General features: G+C 37.6%; 1 protein-coding gene across 6 annotated transcripts in view; it reads right to left on the bottom strand.

Moving 5' to 3' along the window:
• MRE11 (MRE11 homolog, double strand break repair nuclease) overlaps positions 1 to 15,684 on the bottom strand; it is a 76,094-nt gene that overhangs the window by 29,549 nt on the left and 30,861 nt on the right. For all 6 annotated transcript variants that reach the window (XM_045818230.1, XM_045818231.1, XM_045818233.1 and 3 more), the window contains one exon: positions 7,315 to 7,377. In XM_045818230.1, the coding sequence (XP_045674186.1) occupies positions 7,315 to 7,377 (63 nt within the window). The remainder of the gene's footprint in view (positions 1 to 7,314; positions 7,378 to 15,684) is intronic.

The following is a 15,684-nucleotide window of genomic DNA, read 5'->3' as shown; positions in this document are numbered from 1 at the left end:
AAATACAATAAAAGCAATGTTCCCTGACCTCCTCCCCTACACCAAACAAAATTTAACAAGGAAAATAAAAATAAAACACAATACATTTTCAGTAAAATTAGAAAATAGCTCTAACCCCCAGACACAAAAATATATAAAAAGTTAATGGATATGGTGAATATTTGACCTAGTTAAGAGAGAAGGCTGAGAAGAGTCTTGGGCAGTGTAGAATTCTCCAAAATTGATCTACACATATCAAGAGGCCACAACAACAGTCTTTCTTACTTGAAATGATAAATTCTGGGTCTAAGGAGGGGTGGCTAGAGCATTTCTAAGCTCTATACAATGCCACAAAATAGGGAGAGACACAGCTCAATGAGGCAGGCAGGGTGGAAACAGGAATGAAGTGGGTGGGAGGGGAGAAGTAATCCAGCTTTGTAATGATGGTCTTACCAGAAGTGAAACAACATCTAACTCACTACATGAAGGGCTCAACATGGCATCCCAACACAAAAAGAAAAAACTTTAGGGAATACAACAAAAATGACTATATTTAAAATTTTTATTTATTTGTTTTTAGAGAGAGGAGAAGGGAGAAAGAAAGGGAGTGAAACATCAATGTGTGGTTGCCTCTAGCACACCCCATACTAGAGACATGGCCTGCAACCCAGGCGTGTACCCTGACTGGGAATCGAACCAGCAATGCTTTGGTTCACAGGCCTGTACTTAATCCACTGAGCTACACCAGCCAGGGCCACAAAAAATATTTTTAAACAGTAGAAAAAGATTTCAGTTCATCTTTCTTGTCCCAAATAAAGTACAGTCAGTCCTCATCCTTGGATTTCATGTTTTCAAATTCACCTACTGGCCAAAATTTATTTGTAACTCCAAAAACTGCACTCCTGATAGTTTCCTGGTTATCCATGGACATGTGTAGAATGCTGAGACTTCTGAGTCACCTGACACACACATACACAGATGAGGTCAAACAAAGTGACAGCCTTCTTGTTTTAGCTCTTGTACTTTAAACAAGTGTCCCTTCTGTAATACATTTAGTATCACGTTTTTCACAATTTTATGCCTTTGGGTAATAGTACATGTAAAAAGGCTCCCCAGTGTATGGCATTGTGTTCCTAAGTACCAGGCTGTAATGTGCCTCACAGAGGACATACACGTGCTAGATAAGCTTCATTCAGACATGAGTTACTAGGCTGTTGGCCATGAGTTCAATGTTAACAAATAAAAAATGTATATTAAATGTGGTGTCTTTAAACAGAAACACACATGAAAAAGGTTATATGTTGTTCAGTTGATGAAAACGTTGTAACCAGTAGCTGGCAGGAACCTAATCCCGTATTTTCCCTTGATACATGGCTCAGTGTTCACTAATTTAGTGTTCACAGTGACTTTATGTAACATAATCACCACAAATAATAAGAACCAGCTGTGCATTTTTAAAAAAGTAGATTTTAAAGAAAAAAGGAATATCTAATTACATAATTAACCAGCTAAATCTAATTGATACATGTTGAACTACATACTCTGAAAATAACACTCTTCTTTACAAGACCCCATGAAATGCTTTAACTGACATATAGTGGGGTGCTAAGAAAAATATCATTAAATTCTAAATAGTAAAAAAGTATCATTGTACTCTGTAATGACCATGCAGTAAAATTAGAAATTAGTAAAACAAAACCCCTGATTCCAAACTACAAAACTAAAATTCTGTTAACATTTAGAAAATGGCAATAAAAATACTGCATATCAGAACAAATAAAAACAATTGCAACAGTAACTTAACTAAATTAAAGCAAAGAAATGAGAATGGAGGGGAAAAAAGGATCCAAAGAAAATTTTTAGTCACGACAAAATATTCTGCTCAATTCTAAGTAATTTGGGAAATAAGTGACCTAAACTGAGCTAAGAAAACAGGCAGTCTCAACAGACTAATTATAAAAAATTTTTTTTGAGAAACTTGCTAAAAGAACTACACTCTCAAAAAGGACAGCCAGGTATATTCTACCAAATGTTCAAAGAACAGATAATTCCACTGCTATTCAATAATACCAGAACATAACGAAAGAGTGTTTCCAAATTCTTTTTATAAAGCCAGCAAAAAATGGTACTGAAAACTGACAAAGGACTGCATGCATATAAAGAAAATTACAGTATCTTGTGAATATTAAATCAAACAAAGAGAATCCAGGAGCATGTGGAAAGACCAATATACCCATTACCAGGAGGTTCACAAAGTGATACTGAGGATAAGTCAATAGTAGGATATGTATTAATATTAATCATTCACAGAACACAAGAGGACTCCCTCCCCACCCCAACAGGCTTATCTCCACAGATGCCAAAAAGTCATTTAATTCATCACCCATTCTGGATTTAAACAAACAAACAAAACCCCTCAGGAATAGGTGGCTATTCTTTTACATAGCAAAAATCCTAAAGGTATATACACACAGTGTGCACACACTTTCACATGGGTGAGCTTACAAATCAACTAGAGCAGGAGTGTCAAACCCATTTTCACTCAGGGCCACATCAGCCTCCTGGTTGCCTTCAAAGGGCCAAATGTAATTTCAACTCCTTAACAGGTAAGGAGTAGTTACATTTATACAGTCCTAACATTATTTCAGCCCTTTGAAGGCAACCAGGAAGCTGATGTGGCCCCCAGTGAAAATGGGTTTGACACCTCTGAATTAGAGAAAGACATTGGTGAAGACATTGTCCTGGCTCACCTCCTCTAAAAAAAATTTATAGGCAAAAAAGATGACCAGGTTTTTCATATGATTTATAAAAACCGTTCAGATTCACTAGTAATATTAAGTAGTATGAACTCAAAACAACAACAAGAAATAATTTCTCACCCTTTCTCACCCAAAAGATGTGGTAAAACACCAGGACAGGATTGGGGAAATAGCATTCTCCAATACTACTAGTTGGAACATAAACTGGTATAATACCTTTGGAATAATTTGGCAGAATCTAGTAAAATTTTAAATGTAAATACTTTTTTATTATTTCTGGGAATGAATTGTCATCATTTCCAAATTTTGTACTTTCTCTTTGTCTAAATACTGTACCCTCATTTTATAACATCTCAAACATCTCAATAGTATCTTAACTCTGCCTCTTCCGTGCAACAGACTATGAAGCACATCTGAGAGTTTACCCCATGAGTGCAGATCTAATGCCAATGAACGACAAGACGATGTTTCCATATACTTTCTGTGAGATTTGAAAACATACTATCCTGAAAAGTATTACTTTTAAAAATTGTATGAAAATATGCACAACATAAAAATTTACCATTTTAACCATTTTAAGTGAATAGTCCAGTGGCATTAGATACATTCACGCTGTTGTGCAACCGCTGCTCACCCAGATCCACAACTTTTACACCGTCCCAACTGAAATGCTTCAGTTATCAAACTAACTCCCCACTCCCTAGGCCCCCAAGCCCCCTGGGAATCACTAATTTACTGTTGACTGCTCTAGTTATTTCATGTAACTGAATTCGTACAATATTTGTCCTTTTGTGTCTGGCATACTTCACTTCGTATAATGTTTTCAAGGTTCATCCATGCTACAGTATAATCAGAATTTCACTCCTTCTAAGGCTAAATAATATCTCACTGGATGTACACACCACATTTTGTTTATCCATTCATCTTTTGATAGGCATTTGGATTGTTACTACCTGTTGGCTGTTGTGAACAATGCTATGAATATTGGTACATAAATACGTTTGAGTCCCTGCTTTCAATTATTTTGGGTAAACACAAAGAAGTGGAATTGCTAGACCATATAGTGATTCTACCATTAATTTTTAGGAATCCTCATACTATTTCCCATACAGACTTTATTGCCACCAACAATGCACAAGGGTTCCAATTTCTCCCCGCCTAAAAGGTATAAAGTGGTGTTCCCTGTTTGTTTTGTCTTTTTAAAAACTTTTTCAAATCCTCACCCAAGGATATGCTTATTGATTTTAGAGAGAAAGAGGGGGAGAGAGAGAAACATCAGTGTGAGAGAGAAACATCAACTGGTTGCCACCCATATGCACTCAACCCGGGAATCCAACTCACAACCTAGGGATGTGCTCTAACAGGGGACTGAACCTGCAGCCCTTTGGTGTAGGGAACAAGCTCCAACCAACTGAGCCACCCAGCCAGATCAGTGTCTCCAGATTTTGATTAGCATGTTCCCAATGATTAGTAATGCTGACTGAGCTCCTTTTTATGCACTTATTGGCCACTCACATATCTTCTTTTAAAAAATGTCTATTCAAGTCCTTTGTCCATTTTTAAATTGGGTTGTTTCGTGGTTTAATTTTAGGAGTGCTTTATATTCTTCATATTAAGCCTTGATCAGATACATGATTTGCAAATATTTTCTCCCATCTGTGGGATGTCTTTTCACTCTATTTGATAGTACTTGGTATTACCACTTGAAAGAAGGTATCTACTAGGCCTCAAATTCAGATAGAACACAAGAAATCAGAGGCCAGATAAACTATGAACTGTGGATCAGACTAAGAATAGTTTTACATTTTTAAAGGATTGTAAAAAAACTTTTTAAACATAAGAGCATGCGACAGAGGCCATATATGACCTGACTAAAATATTTACTATTTGGCTTTTTACTTAAATGTGAACTTAAAGAAAACACTTAAGAGTTTCTCTATGTGAACAAGAGACCTTACAGCATGTTTTTTTCCCCCTCTAAATGGAAGGGCTAATGCTTTTGTTTGTTCAAATAATTTAAGCTGGGTACTGGGATTCATATTCTGAGCTAAATGATTCTGTAAAGCTGTAAATTACAGATTGGGAAAGTCTCCAACTCCATTAGTCAAATTCTAAAGAGTATTATGAGAATTTAAAAAATTTGTAACACTCCGTGGCACGCTAAAAAATTACCTAGAAAGCCCTGATCACTGGTTTTAAAATGTAGCTGAAAATCTAAACCCGAAAGTTCTTTCTTCTGAAAAACTCCCCTATGAAATCTGTCATGTCATCCCTATCTTTCTTGAATTAAAATGTTTTAATACTCTTAAAAAGAGCAATTAAAAACTGAGGTTAGTGGCTTCAAACACAAAGCATCCATTGTAACAAAATATTTCTGCAATCTGTCCAATTAAAAGAGTTAATCATGTTTAAGTCAAATAATCTAAGAACCAGATATCATTTCTTTGTAAGCATTCATTCCTGCCACCTGGCAAACTCTTTTCTGCTTCGAGGCACTCCGTAAGATGGGTACAAATACAGTAAGTGTGATAGGAGATCCCTAATCTCACCTCCTCCACTGAGCTTCCAAAAACCATCTTGTAAATGGCACAGCAGTTGTTTCTGTGCTTATTATGAACAGTGACTTTGATGTGCTGCATAACAGTTTTAGCAGTTTCAAATTCTCAGCCAATCATTGGCCATGCATTATGTTAATGTTATTATAATATAAAATTATGATAGGACAAAGTATGGTGGAAAAGTCTAGGTTTGTGGGTAAAAATCGTTGAATTCAAATTCCAGCCCCACCATATGTCCTTCAGTTTCACCTGTCTTCTCATTTGTCTTCTCTTTGTGGATGTGGAAGTGGGAGTCACAGAACATCAAACTTTTATAAGACAAATGGAAAAAACACACACCAAAAATGTCACTTTCCTATTCCTTAAAATTTCAGGCAAATGCCATTATTAAATCAGTCTAAAATCCTAAGTAGCAAATGTGGAATATTAAGTGAACCAAGTGAAGGAAATCAGATTTAGGCATGGAAGGTATTTTAAAAAGAAAAAAAGGGGCTCAGAGTCTGTTTCAGGGCCTACAGAGATGGTATAGAATTACTTGAGAACTGATTTTTTTCCTATGTCAGGGTCTAAAATTGCTTGTCATTAAAGGATGTGGTATTACATAATAGTCATTAGTATATTCACTATTAAAACAGGGGTTCCTTTGGAAGAGTTCAGGGGGGGAAAGGCAAATTGAGAAGCTCATCTCCTTAAGCAGAGTTCTTTTCCTTTTCCTTCTTAGTGTCTCAGGTATTGACTTTTACCAACGTAGTGTTCTTAAAATAAGGCAAAACGTATTATTTAAAAGGAAGAAAGGGGTCTGGCTGGGTGGCTCAGCTGGTTGGAATGTTGTCCCATGCACCAAAAGACTGTGCATTCAGTTTCCACTGAGGGCACATACCTAGGTTACAGGTTTTGATCTGGTCAAGGAGCATATGAGAAGCAACCAACCAATGTTTCTCTCTCACACTAATGTTTCTCTCCTTCTCTCCCTTTCTCGCTCTAAAATCAATAAAACATATCCTTGGGGGAGGATAAATAAGTAAATAAATGGAAGGAAGGGGGTATATACTCCTTTTTTTTATTGTAGCAGAGAAAATAGTGGAGCTTGTAAAAGTCAGGGGATGTGTCAAGCACTTCAACTCTTTCTAATTCACCACTTGTCAGCTACAGCTCTGAAATATTTAGGAAACCAAAATGGATGAGTAGGACAATTGCACTAATTCCATAAGGATAAAACTTTAGCTCCTAAGATTTAATATTTTCTTTCTATATATGTCTGTCTCACCTACTAAACCGAGAGTCTCTGGTAGACACAGACCATACCTTTTTCATATTGTATTCCCAATACAACGCAGAACGGCTACCCATAACAGGTCCTACAAAAAACACTGAACGAAAGCCATCAAGGCAAAAATCCCAAAAGTAAATAATTTATAAAATTAATTTTAAATACTACATAGCAATCAAAAAACACTAAGGTCAATAAGATATATTTCAATTGTGAATTCACCAAGTACCAGATAGGGCCCAAAACTGAAGCGAATGGTTGCCAGTCTCAAGCTCCTAAACTGCAAAGAGACTGAGAAGACAGCGATGATGGTGATTAAGCTAATTTCAACATTTTGGAGAGGCCAGTTGACACTGTACATTTACCTACGATAACACTAAGTAAAAAACACTAAGTTTCTTCCTTTTTGCTCAAAATAATATTGGCTCAGTAGGGTAAGGTTTTATCTTTCACTGATATGATGCTCTGTAATAATTAGGTATTATTTTGATTAAGGGTTCTTGTTGTATATGCTAGTCCCACCCACAAACACACACAAATAAATTTTAGACAAGAGCAAAAGGAAAAAAGGAAAACAATCAACAAGCAAAATAATGTAGGCTGGACTGGAACAAGTCAAAGGCACCTGTCCTCGGCCACTCCTGCACGGTCCTATCCACCATGGATTGACTCCTCTAAATAAACCTACCGGTTATTCTGATTTAACAAACTGACATGTAAGCATAGGAATTCACAGCAGAAAACCTACCTCTCGAACTTCATCATCTTCTTCATTAGTATTTTTTTGTCTGCTTTCTCTGAAACGACGTACCTAGGTTACAACAGAGTAAATAACAAACATGTTGCTTATTCCTGTTATGTAAATTATAAAACAATGAGCTATAGGAGATTAATAGTTGCTTTCCATTACAACATAAAACTTGGAAAGTTAAGTAGTTTTGTCTCACAAAAGACTGATGAAAACAATCATATTTTCTCAGTGACTTGTATTAAAATTTCAGAGATGTACTTAAAAAAAATTGTCCCGAAACAAAATCATATTACCTGCTGCCAAAATGTTCCATGTCACTGAAAAACAGTCTGCAGAGGAAAAGAATGCTGATATCCTATGGGTGTTATACTTCAGCAAGACAGCTAAAAAAAAATCTCACTTTTAAAAGGTTTGAATTATTTATGCACATTGCACAAATCACTCTCAAGCATCTGGCTGCAGACATTCAGGAGACTCTGAAATGGTGTCTGCAGTGGGTCGGCCCCTGGAGACACATTTTCTCAACAGTCAACTGCGGAATGTTGGCTGTTTACTGACCATGGTCCGGATGTCATGAAGGACACCAGAGATTCCTTTTTCATTGGCTTCAAAGTGGTCTCCTAATATAGTTAGGTAGTTAGAGAGAAACTCCACTCAATAATTTACTCAGCTCATATTTATTAGGCACCTACTATTCACCAAGCACAACTGCAGAAACTAAGAATACATCAATGAATAAAATAGTAAAAAATTCTGCCCTCATGGAGCTTATAATCTGTGTGTGTGTAAGGAAGGGTAGTCAATAAACAAAGTAAGTTATATTTTGCCCTAGCTGGTGTGGTTCAGTGGACTGAGCACCGCACCAAAGGGTCGTGGTTCAACTCCCAGTCAGGGCACATGCCTGGGTTGCAGGCCAGGCCCCTAGTAGGGGGCACACAAGAGGCAACCACATACTGATGTTTCTCTCCCTCTCTCTCCCTCCCTTCCCCTCTCTAAAAATAATAAAATCTTAAAAAAAAAAAAAACAAAGAAAAAAAGAAGTTGTATTTTTTTAAGATTTGATTTATTTACTTTTAGACAGAGGGGAAGGGAGAGAGAAAGTAAGAGAGTGAAACATTGATCAGTTGCCTCTTGCACATGCCCCAACAAGGGACAAAGCCACAACCTAGGCACAAGCCCTGACCAGGAATGGAATCTGCAACCTTTCGCTTTGAAGGACTACACTCAACCAACTGAGCCATGCCACTCAGAAATTATACTGTATTATAAAAGGCATGTAGGATCAAGTTAACTAAAGCTAAACTGGGGCCCTGGCTGGCGTAGCTCAGTGGATTGAGCGTGGGCTATGAACCAAAGCATCGCAGGTTCGATTCCCAGTCAGGGCATATGCCTGGGTTGCAGGCAATGGCCCCCAGCAACCGTACATTGATGTTTGTGTCTCTCTCTCTTTCTCCCTTCCTTCCCTCTCTAAAAAATAAATAAATAAAATTAAAAAATAAAAAAGAAATGACAAATTTAATTAAAAAAAAAAAAGCTAAACTGGGAAAGCTCTAGTTTTATGTCTGAGGGGCCTCTGGTATTCCCACAGCCAGTTTATTTCCTAATGGTTTTCAATCTACATAACTACGTAGTTGGACAGCATCACATGATTCTGGGACCAGAGGGGCATAAAAAACCCCCTAGGAACTTCCACACAGATCTTGGTGTTCAATTCAGGGTACACTATAAGCAAATAGGATTCCTAATGCCTCCCTATACTCTTGTTCTTCCTGTACTATACCCTTCCTGTTCTTTGCCTATAAAGGCAAATAGTACATATACCCTATACTATTTGCCTTTAAATAAAAATCTTGAGTATGCTCAGTGGAGTCTTGTGAGTCTTCTCAAATATCTGAACCTGTGAAATCTCTGAAAAGGTGGTAAGTGCTCAGAGAAAAATAAAACAAGAACAGGGATGAGGGTAAAATCTGAATAGGATGATCATGAAAGTCCTTATTGGGAAGGTAATATATAAGCAAAGGTTTTAAAAGGAAAGGAATCAATCTTGCAAATAACTGGGAAACATTCCATTTAAAAGAAAGGGTATGTACAAAGGCACTGAGGCAGAAACATGCCTGGTATGTTTAAGTAATAGCAAGAAAGTTGGGGTAGCTAGATTAAATATGAAGGTAAAAAAGTAACAGAGAGCCAGATTGAACAAGGCCTTGTGGGCAATGATAAGGACTTTTTACAAGGCAGGAGTGACTTCATCTGAAATATTTTAGGATCACCCACAGCAGAATTGAGGACATAATAAGGGATGGAGAAAAGGCAAGGAAAGAAATAGGGAGACCAGTTTGGAGGCTTTTGAGATAATCTAGCTGAGAAATGGTAATACCTCTAACCATTGGTAGTGAGGAAGGTAAGTAGTTACAGTATATATATTCTGAAGGTAGAACCAAAGGATTTACAGACAGGAGACAGGTACAGAAAGAGAGGAGTCAAGGACGACTTCAAGGATTTTGGTTTGAGCAAATGGAAGAATGACACTTCCATTAGAACAATTAGCAATTATGATGGAAACGTTGAAAGTTTGAGATGTCTATTAAACATCCAAGTGGAAATGTCTAGCAGGCTATTAGCCACATAAGTCTTGAGCTGAGAGGAGAGGTTTTGGCTTGACTTTCAAAAATCAGCACCAGACAGATATTTAAAGCCAGGAAGCTGGATGAGACTACAAAAGGGAGTATGTGGACGAACAATGGGTCCAAGGACTGAGTTCTGGGGACTCCAACTTAAGAGGTTGGAAAGATGGAAGACTCAACAATAGACTAAGAATACATATCCAAGGGTATATTGTAAAAGAAAACAAGGAGAGTGTGAAGCCCGAAAAACCAAGAAAAAAAGGCTTCTCTTTAAGAGGTCAAGTGAACTTTATAATAGAGAACTGCCAGTGGACTTTGCAATGGAGGTCATTAGTGACCGTGACAAGAGCAGATTCACTGGAATAATGAGGTAAAAACCCCTGAATAGATGGGTTGAAGAGAAAAAGGAGGAAGAATAATCAGGGCAACAAATATAGAAAATTTCTTGAAGCAATTCTGCTGTAAAAGAGGAACCAAAAAAGTACAGTGGTAGCTACAGGGAAATAGGATCCAGACTTATTTGTTGAAAGAAATAACTATGTTATGATTCAGTGGCAGGAGGAAATACAGCAATAATAACTTTTTTTAAAAAAAAGATTACAATAGTACGTAAAAGTGCGCTGTGTGACATACCCAAAGTGCTGAGTCCTTCACAGAAGAGAAATGCGAGAGAAAAAACACTGAGCAGGCACTAATGTGCCAACAAATGTTCTGAGAACTTTCCACGTATTACAACACCTTGAAGGATGTTCTATTACAGGGGTGTCAAACTCATTTTCACCGGGGATTGTCACATCAGCCTTGCGGTTGCCTCCAAAGGGCCAAATGTAATTTTAGGACTGTATAAACCTAACTACTCTAGTATGCTCTAGTATAAACCTTAATTAGGGGCAAGGAGTTCGGCTCTGCTGCTGGGTAGAAACAAGGTGCCAGCCAGATAACACAAGGTGAAGGGACAGATTCAGCCTGCAGGCCTTGTGTATGCTACCTGTGTTCTATTATTACCCCCATTTCATAGATGAGAAAACTGAGGCAGAGAGGTTAAATAATTCACTGGTTACACAGCTAGTAAGGACTTTGATTTTGGACACAGGTAGTCTGATCCAGAGTCCTCGTTCTTGGCCACCATGTTCCGCCATGCGTGCACATGCACATACACAGGCTCTTGGGCAGGGGTCGCAATGTCACTCCAGGTGCAGATGGTCATGTTTTGGGGTTTTGTTTGTTTGTTTGTTTGTTTGTTTGTTTTTAAGAACAGCTCTGGTTTCACAGCAAAATTGAAAGAGAGGTACAGAGGTTTCCCATATACTTCCTGCCCCACATATGCATGGCCTCCCTATAGTCAACATTCCCCACCAGGATTGGTACATTTGTTGTAACTGATGAACCTACATGGCACATCATTATCGTTCAAACTCCATAGTTCACCCTAGCATTTACAGTGTTACACTGTATATTCTACAGGTGTGAACAAATGACATGTATCTACCATGCTAATATACAGAGTAGTTTCACTGCCCTAACAATCCTGTGCTCAACCTACTCACTCCGTCTCCCCATCCCTGCCATACTCTTCACAACCACTATCTTTTTGTCTCCACAGGTTTGCCTTGTCCAGAACGTTACACAGTTGAAGTCATGTATTATGTTGCTTTTTCAGATGGGCTTCTTTCACTTAGTAGTACGGACTTAATTAATAATAATTACACTTAATATTAATATATATTTAATTAATTAATATTCAGTAGTACATATTTTCATGGCTCAATGGACCACTTCTTTTTAGTGCTAAATACTATTCTACCATCTGGATGTTTCACAGTTCACATATTCATTCACCTACTATGGCACACTAATAGTTGCTTCTAAGTTTTGGCAATAAAGTTACCATAAACATCACATGCAGGTTTTTGTTTAGACATGTTTTCAACTCCTTTGGGCAGATACCAAAGAGCATGATTGTTGGATCATATGGGAGGAGTGTGTTTACTTTTATAAGAAACTGTCAAACTGTCTTCCAGAATGGCTGTACCACTCTGTATTTCCACCAGCAATGAATGAGCATTCCTGTTGCTCCACATTACCACCAACACTTGGATTGTCAAGAGTTTTGGATTTTGGATCATCAGGTTCTGGCCAAGATAGAAGCATAGGTAGAAACGCTTCACTTCCTTGCACAACCAAAAGCAGGATAACAACAAATCTAAATTCAATAAACAACCAAAAGCACCGGAAAATCAAACTGCATGGAACTCTGACAACCAAGGAAAAAAGAAAAAATCAATCAGAACAACCAGACCAGTAAGGTGGCAGACTGCATGGGCCAACTAAAAAAAAAAAAAACACTGCAAGGCAGCAGACCTAGGGGCGGGCCTGGGTGCCAAGCTCAGTGGGCTTCGAGAGAAGGGCTGACTTAAGGGGAAAACTGAGACTCAGAGCAGATTGTGGGTTAAGACTGGGGTTGCCACAGTGGGAGAAACTCCTAGTCTCACACAAGAATTTGTTGAAAAGTGCACTAGAGATGAGCAGATGGGCTGCATTGTTCCCTCTCCAGCCCCAGCCCCACCCCCCGCCAAGGCAATGCCATAACACAGCAAGGAGGGTTGCCCTGCCCAGGTGAATACCTAAGGCCCTGCCCCCTTACAACCTATCGGCTGCCCCAAGACAAAGAAATAGGGCCCAAATGAAAGAACAGAGCAAAGCCTCAGAAAGAGAACTAAGTGAGGAAGAGACTGCCAAACTATCTGATGGAGAATTTAAAGCCCTGGTAATCAAAATGCTCACAGATCTGATTGAGCTTGTTCGAAAAATGAAAAAGGAATGAAAGATACCCAAAGTGAAATAAAGCAAAATATTCAGGGAACCAACAGTGACAGGAAGGGAACCAGCACTCAAATCAACAATTTGGAACAAAAGGAAAAAACAAACATCCAATTGAAACAAAATGAAGACACAAGAATTCAAAAAAATGAAGTGAGGCTTAGGAACCTCTGGGACAACTTGAAACGTTCCAATATCCAAATTATAGGGGTGCCAGATGGAGAAGAACTACAGCAAGAAATTGAAAACTTATTTGAACAAATAATGAAGGAAATTTTCCCAAATCTGGCAAAGGAAATAGACTTCCAGGAAGTTCAGGGAGCCTAGAGAGTCCCAAAGAGGTTGGACCCAAAGAGGAACACACCAAGGTACAACATCAAGTTACCCAATATTAAAGATAAATAAAGAATCTTAAAGGCAGCAAGAGAAAAGGAGGCAGTTACTTACAAAGGAGTTCCCATAAGGCTATCAAATGATTTCTCAACAGAAACCTTGCAGGCAAGAAGGGGCTGGAAAGTATTTGAAGTCATGAAAGGCAAGAACCTACAGCCAAGATTACTCTATCCGGCAAAGCTTTCATTTAGAATCGAAGGGCACATAAAGTGCTTCCCAGATAAGGTCAAGTTAAAGGAGTTCATCATCACCACGCCATTATTATATGAAACATTAAAGCGACTTATCTAAGAAGATAAAAAAATGTGAACAGTAAATGACAACAAATTCACAACTATCAAACTCACAACAAATGAACCTAAAAGAAAAGAAAAACAATGAAAACAAAGACTAAGCAAACAACCAGAACAGAACAGAATCAGAGAAATGGACATGACATAGAGGGAGTTCAGTGGGGAGGGGGAAGGGAGGAATAGGGGGGAAAGGTTCAGAGAAGCATAATTGGTAAGCTTTAAATAGACAGGGCAAGATAAAAAATGGAATAGGAAACAGAGGACTCAAAGAACTTGTATGTACAGCCCATGGACATGAACTAAGGTGTTGGGGAATACTGGAGGGTTGGGGGGGCAGGGTGGAGAGGGGATAAAGGAGGAAAACTGTAATAGCATAATTAATAAAAAATACTTTAAAAAAGTTTTGGATTTTGACCATTCTAATGAATTATGTAGTGGTGTATCTCACTGTTGTTTTAATTTCCATCTCCCTAATGACATGATGCAGAGCATCTTTTCATGTGCTCACTTGTCATCTATATGTCTTCTTTGGTGAGGTGTCTATTAAGGTATTTGGCCCATTTATTTAATTGGGTTGTTTGTTTTCTTGAAATTTTGAGTTCTTTGTATTTTAGATAATAGTCCTTCATCAGGTATGTCTTTTGCAACTATTTTCTACAAATCCATGGCCTGTCTTCTCATTTTCTTCTTTTATTCAGAGCAGGTTTTTAAATTTAATGAAGTCCAACTTATCAATTGTTTCTTTCATAAATGGTGTTTTTAATGTATCTAAAAAGTCATCAAAATACACAAGGTTCTCTAGGTTTTCTCCTATGTTATCTCCTAGGAGCTTTATAGTTTTGTATTTTACTTTTAGTATGCATAGTCATGTTTTATTTCTTGTACTTAACTGAGAAATCCACTTATGAACCCAACACATTCACAGTGAACCCAAGAATCACAGTGAGTGGTTTTAGAAAGTGGATTACCTGTCCTAAGAAAATACTTTTCATTGAATATTACTGGTTGTTCCTTGACAACATAAGGCTTTAAGAGAATCATGCCAACTAAAAACACTAAAATTAAAGTCAAAGAATCAAAAGGCAGATCCATTTTTAATTTTTTTGAGATGTCTCCATACTACTTTCCACAGTAGCCGCACCAATCTGCATTCCCCTCAACAGTGCAAAAGGGTTCCCCTTTCTCCACATCCTCACCAGCACTTGCTATTTGGTGATTTATTGATAATAGCCATTCTGACAGGTGTGAAATGATATCTCATTGTGGTTTTAATTTGCATTTCTCTGATGATTAGTGAGATTGAGCATCTTTTCATATATCTATTGGCCATCTGTATGTCCTTTTTGGAGATGTGTCTATTCAGGTCCTTAGCCCATTTTTTTGATTGGGTTGTTTTTTTTGGAGTTAAGTTTTATAAGTTCTTTGTAAATTTTGGATATTAACCCCTTATCAGATGTATCAGTGAATATGTTCTCCCATTCTGTAGGTTGTCTTTTTGTTTTGTTGATGATTTCCTTTGCTCTGAAGGAAATCTTTGTCTTTTTAGTTTGATGTAGTCCCACTTGTTTATTTTTCTTTTGTTTCACTTGCCTGGGGACATGTAACTGATAAAATATTGTTACAAGCTATGTCCAAGATTTTGCTGCCTATGTTTTCTTCTACAATTTTTATTCAGTGGATGAGTGGATAAAACTATGGGACATTTACACAATGGAATACGACTTGGTCATAAAAAGAAGAAAGTTTTACCCTTTACAACAGTTTAAATGGACCTGGAGAACATTATGCTAAGTGAAATAAGCCAGAGAAAGACAAACACCATATGATTTCACTCATATGTGCAATCTAATGAACAAACTGAATTAACAAGCAAACCAGAGACAGATTCATAGACAGAGAGCAGGATGACAGCAAAGGGAGGAGCAGGTAGGGGTTGGAACAACTGAGCAAAAAGGAAAAAGGACTCATGGACATAAACAATAGTGTGATGATTGTGGGAGGGAGGAAGTATAAGAGAACTAAATGACAATGGAAAAAATACAATAAAAATCATTTAATAAAAAATAAAAGTCAAAGGAAATGAGTTTTTAAAATAATGTTTTGTTCTTCTGTTTAGAGGGAATTTGGAAAAAATGGAAAATGATCCCCTATAATTCCACTACCTGAACATAACCACTGATAATGTCTGAGATATTTTCTCCCATTTTTTAAAGTATGTTTTTTATTGTTGTTCAAGT

The sequence above is a fragment of the Phyllostomus hastatus genome, unplaced genomic scaffold (assembly GCF_019186645.2).
Source record: "Phyllostomus hastatus isolate PE091 unplaced genomic scaffold, TTU_PhHast_1.1 phas_scaffold_317, whole genome shotgun sequence".
In the NCBI taxonomy this organism is placed as follows: Eukaryota; Metazoa; Chordata; class Mammalia; order Chiroptera; family Phyllostomidae; genus Phyllostomus; species Phyllostomus hastatus.
This window is presented reverse-complemented; position numbering and strand designations above follow the sequence as displayed.